Here is a 5,429-nt window from a genome sequence, read left to right on the forward strand (position 1 = left end):
TAATGATATCATAACAAAATTGAACCTCAACCTTATCAAAGTTGAGAGTGCCTTTAGAGAGGGCAAATATTTAAAGGAGGCTTTGAGACCAAGGCCAATTAAGGTCAAATTAGAAAATGAAAAATAGAAATGGAAACTGATTGGAAAGAATATGAAACTAAAGGAAATTGATGAATATAAAGAAGCATGAATATCACCAGACTTGAGCTATGAAAAAAGGCAAAGTCAAAAAACATTGATAAATAAAGTAAGAGAAAACAGAGAAAAAGATGGTGCAGGAAAACACTGGTATATCACCAGCAATAAACAAGGACATTCAATCCTGCGAAGCATACCTATTCGAACAAAGGCAGGTGATGAAATGGCCACTGCTCCCCCAAAATAAGGGGAAACGACATCAACTATCTAACAACAATAGGTAATGTAGACAAGCAAATAAATAGTTTTTTTGAGACTCTCATATTGCTAAATATACAGGGATTATATCCAAAAAGTAACCAGACAAGACCTACATATCTAGAGGATATGGCAAAGATCAACAATTATTCAATAGTAGCTCTTACAGAAACTCATCTAAATGAAGACATAAAAAATGAAGAAATTAAAATTAATAATTATGAGCTAATAAGGAAAGATAGAAATAAGAGAAGCAGAGGAGGAGTAGCTCTTTATATCAGGAAAGAATTAGCAACTAGAATGGATACTGTAATAGAACTCTAATAATACAGTAGAAATACTAGGGGTATTGACGAAAGATACAAAAGAGCTATACATTATTTCATACAGACCTCCTGGAACAACAGAAACATCTTCATCACTAGGCATTATTAGTAATTACATTGTCAATACAAGGGAAATTGAAGCTATTATTATACTTGGCGATTTTAATTTCCCCTTTATCGATTGGGAAACAAAGAAAATAAAGCTAGGAGCAAATGCCACTAAAGATGACAATCAACAAGAATGCTTTTAGATTTTGAAGAAAATTTTTACCTTAACCAAATCATCAATATTCCAACAAGGGAAGAAAATATACTGGACCTTGTTTTTATTAGTATAGGGGAAGATGTACACAACATATCATCAACTTATACAGCCCAATCAGACCACAAAATAATTGAAATCACAAAGAATAAGTTAAATAATCAGAAAAGTAGTAAAAAACAGATAGCCGAGGCAGAAGTGTCTCAGATCTTTAAACTTTAGCCATAATTAAATAGATTGGAAAAAATTAAATGCAACACTAGAAAAGTCACAGAAAGATATTAACGTCCTCTTAACACCAAATGATATACTAGAGAAGCTTTATAATGCATGTAAAGATGTTTGTAGAATGTTTGTGCCCCAAAAAAACAACAGAAACAAGAATATTATACCAAGAGATTGAAGGATCATGTTAAGAAACAAAATAAAAAAAAGGTTAACAAATTGAAAAACAACAACAGATCAGATCAAGTGAGAAAGGATCAAAGCAGAGATAACTCTATTAGAAGATAAATTAAAACTGTCTATAAGTAACCAAAAAGCAGCCGAAGAAAAAAGAGCTGTGGAAGCTATAAAACAGAATGCAAAATATTTTTTCTCTTATGCAAACAACAGGTTAAAGAGGAGAACAGATATTGGGCCTCTTGAGAATAATGGTGCATTAGTAACTGATTCAAAGGAAATGGCTGAATTACTCAAACTGCAATATGAAGAAGTCTATAGTGTCCCAAGAATAGAAAAATTAATATCAGACCCACAACATTTTAATATTATTAGTAACAAAGATGAATGTCTCACTGACTTCATATTCAATGAAAAAGATATTCTTGAAGCAGTAAGTGAAATCTCAACAAATTCAGCAGCTGGGCCAGAGGAAATCCCAGCAATCTTTATAAGAAAAAAAAAAAAACTGTAAAGAAACCATAGCAAAGCCACTGGTAACTTTGTGGAGGAAATCTTTGGACATGGGGATTATCCCCAGCTTACTGAAAGAGGGTACTATAATTCCAATATATAAAGGTGGAAACAAAGGTCAGGCCAAAAATTATAGACCAGTAGCACTAACATCTCATATAATAAAAATATTTGAAAGGGTTGTGAGGAAAAAAGTTGTTCAGTTTTTAGAACAAGAAAACAAGATAAACCCCAGGCAACATGGATTCAGAAGTGGTAGATCTTGTTTATCACAGACCCTGACACACTTTGAAAACATACTAAAGGACCTAACTGAAAATAGAGAAGTTGATGTAATATATCTAGACTTTGCAAAAGCTTTTGATAAAGTAGATCACGGCATTCTGCTACATAAGATTAAAGACCTTGGAATTGGCGGGAAAGTTGAAAGATGGATTTATAACTTCCTAATAAATTGTAAACAAAAAGTACAAATTAATGGGCTTTACTCGAATGAAACGATTATTATGAGTGGGGTGCCACAAGGGTCCGTTCTTGGGCCCTTGTTATTCCTTATTATGATTGGTGACATTGATAATAGTGTGAAACACTCAAGAGTAACATCATTTGCAGATGATACAAGAATAAGTACACCCATAGATATACAAGATGATGAAAACAAACTTAACGAGGATCTACATACCATCTGTAAGTGGGCATATGATAATAATATGAAATTCAATGCAGATAAATTTGAAACCTTGATATAGTCCAACTGGAAATTTAAGAGCAAGATCATATTTTGTCGAAGGTGTGAAGATTGAAGAGAAAAAAGTAGTAAAAGATCTAGGAATCTATATGAGTAATGACATGAGTTTCAGTCACCATATAGAACAGATTGTCAACAAAGGAAAAGTTATGAGTGGATGGGTAATGAGGACTTTTAACACAAGAGACCCAGAACACCTTTTACCACTATGGAAAACAGATTAGAATACCAGTGCCAATTATGGAGCCCAAATCTTATAAAAGATATAATGTTGATAGAACAAGTCCAAAGAATCTTTACAGGTAAGTTAGATAATATGATGGGTCTAAACTATTGGGGAAGACTAAAAAAAACTAAGACTGTACTCACTACAAAGGCGGAGAGAGAGATACTTCATTATATATGTGGAAAATTATTGAAAACTGAACACCAAACACAAGACCTGTTGAAGGAGGGGGAATTCAGGTAAGACATTCCCCCAGGCAGGGAAGAACATACTATCGCACTGGGATAAGTGCACAAACATGCCTGTTAAGAAAAATGCAAAAACAAAGTTTCCTAATAAACGGACTTAAATTGTTTAATAGTATACCGAAGGATATAAGAAACCTACATCAATGCAGTGTAGAAGTGTTTAAAACAAAACTAGATAAATGGTTACATTCATTACCAGATGAACCACCGTGTAGTAGTGAGAGAACGAGGTCTGAATCAGATTCTATCCCTCATCAAATTCAGTTGCTTGCAACTGACAAAAAACGGGCGGTCCCCCAGGATGGCCCTGGCATGAGCTAATAACAAGGCTCAGGCTGTAACTACCAAAAAAAAAAAATAATAATAATAAATAAATAATAATAACAATAATTGCATGAATTTGCATTTATATGTAAATGCCTTCTTAACAAAACAAACTGTATTTCAAATATGTATATTAAACAACATTATTTAATACTTATTACCGGTTAGAAAATAGGACTCAACATTCCTAAAATTCCTACTTTTGCTAAATCTTAAAAAAAGGTTGTATTTCGTCATTTTTCAGTCAACCACAAACGCGCTCGACTGTCAACAAACCCTTCTTGCAACGAGGTAAACCTTCCTTTCACTTCAGGACTAGGACTATATTTGATTCCTAAGCCACAAATGAACCAGTATTCTGTTTTATATGTTTTTTTTTAAACCTACATTATGAATTGTACAATGTAATGGCGAGTTAAATGGGTTTGATATTACGGTGTAGGGTCACAAGGGATATGTATTTTTTTCTTTTATACTGTGATTTCTTGATAACTTTCTCGTAAACTACTGACATTGTCTCTTTAATCGGTTCTTAATGTATTTAAATATACATTCTCATGAGTAAATATGGTCAAAATAATGACGAAAACGGAGGCACTGTCTTTGACTTCCGACTCCAGGACCAACCTTGTTAAATCCATTACAATTAGGACTACAGTTCGGTTTAATATGTTTTCTTTTTTTTCACATTCAAAACGTCAATTTTAAAACTGTAGATTAGCTTGTGTCTTTTGCTAAACCCAACCTTCATAAGTAGACTGTGTAGTTTACGACCTTCCTAAACATATTGCCAGGAAGTAGGCCAGCCTATAAGTAAAAAGTAACCCAAGTAGATGGCTATAGATTTTTGTTTCTTATTTATCTTTTGAGATCTTATTTATTCTTAAAAGTAAAGAAATACTGGCAAGTGCTATTAGGGAGAGAAGTCCTTTGGCTGGCCATGCTAAAATAAAGGGGCAGCATAAAGGTAAGCTAAAATGGGCATATCTGGTCTATGTAACTTGTCCATAGTCTATAGTCTCTTGTCCGGCCCACCTGATGATATGTCACATGTTTTTATAGTGAAGTTCACATACATTCAGATTATAGATATGTATTTCTGCTGGTGTTTACGCTCCTTATAAGTAACACTAATAAAAATTTGTTGCACGTAATTATAGTAAACAGAAATAGACAGTTGATGAAAGTAACCATAAATCTACACCAACTGAAAATTGTAGTGCAATCTTTTATTGTGGCTGTGCTCAGCGGGAAATCAGACAAGTTTTGGAAATATCAGTGGAAATTTATAAATTCCCTGAAATGTTTGATATCTGAAGATCAAGGATGAAAATATGATCCTGAATCATGGTAATGATGGAAATAGAAAGGATGTTAAAATAACACTTGTTACTAGTACCTTGATATTTCCTAATACTACCTTTTTCCATTCCATAGAGTTTTGGTGTATGTATGTAATTATTGTAAAATTATAGACAAATTATATGTGACTTGACTTTAATATCTAAGATAAGATATCTGCTTAGATGTTTCTTAAAGTGTTTCTCAAATATTAACAAGATGTTTCATTTCCAGCAGCTGAACCTGCAATCATGGGAATTTTAGAGACAGAATTAGCTGAGCTCAAGCAGTGTGTTCCGCGAGTAATTGCAGACAGCACTGTTGAAGCCTGTGTACCGGCAATGGTCCGTGTAAATATAGAGTAAGCATTTCATTACTGAGTGTTTTTGTTTTCTGTGTCATTATTTATGCTCATTGTAGTTATTAAGGGAAAGTTTATCAATGTCAAAATATTTGAAACTTTGTCGGTCCTTTCAGATTTTGATTTGGTGTAATATCATTGTAATTTTGCGTAAGTTTAGGTGATCTTTTTTTCCTTCCCTCTTTTCCTTTATTTTCAGTTCAATATATGGTAAATATTTAGAAGACACCCAATGTGGTCCTCAAACTAGGCCTACAATCTGAAATCCATCATGATAGTGGC

At 33.3% G+C, this 5,429-nt stretch overlaps 1 protein-coding gene across 4 annotated transcripts in view; it reads left to right on the forward strand.

Annotated features, from left to right (window-relative positions):
- The first annotated feature begins 3,604 nt into the window (after positions 1-3,604).
- The window catches only part of LOC122250193 (uncharacterized), a 9,732-nt gene continuing 7,907 nt past the window's right edge, over positions 3,605-5,429 (forward strand). The window contains exons 1-2 of one of the 4 annotated variants that reach the window (XM_043011533.2): positions 3,605-3,736; positions 5,024-5,147. In XM_043011533.2, coding sequence (XP_042867467.1) covers positions 5,038-5,147 — 110 coding nt within the window. In that variant the 5' untranslated portion in view covers positions 3,605-3,736; positions 5,024-5,037. Of the gene's footprint in view, positions 3,737-3,782; positions 4,413-5,020; positions 5,148-5,429 lie in introns of those variants that run through there. The other 3 variants (XM_043011532.2, XM_043011534.2, XM_086543360.1) reach the window with 3 other exon arrangements.

This window comes from Penaeus japonicus, unplaced genomic scaffold (assembly GCF_977035675.1).
Source record: "Penaeus japonicus unplaced genomic scaffold, GWHDUDI00000001_assembly GWHDUDI00000013, whole genome shotgun sequence".
Lineage (NCBI taxonomy): Eukaryota > Metazoa > Arthropoda > Malacostraca > Decapoda > Penaeidae > Penaeus > Penaeus japonicus.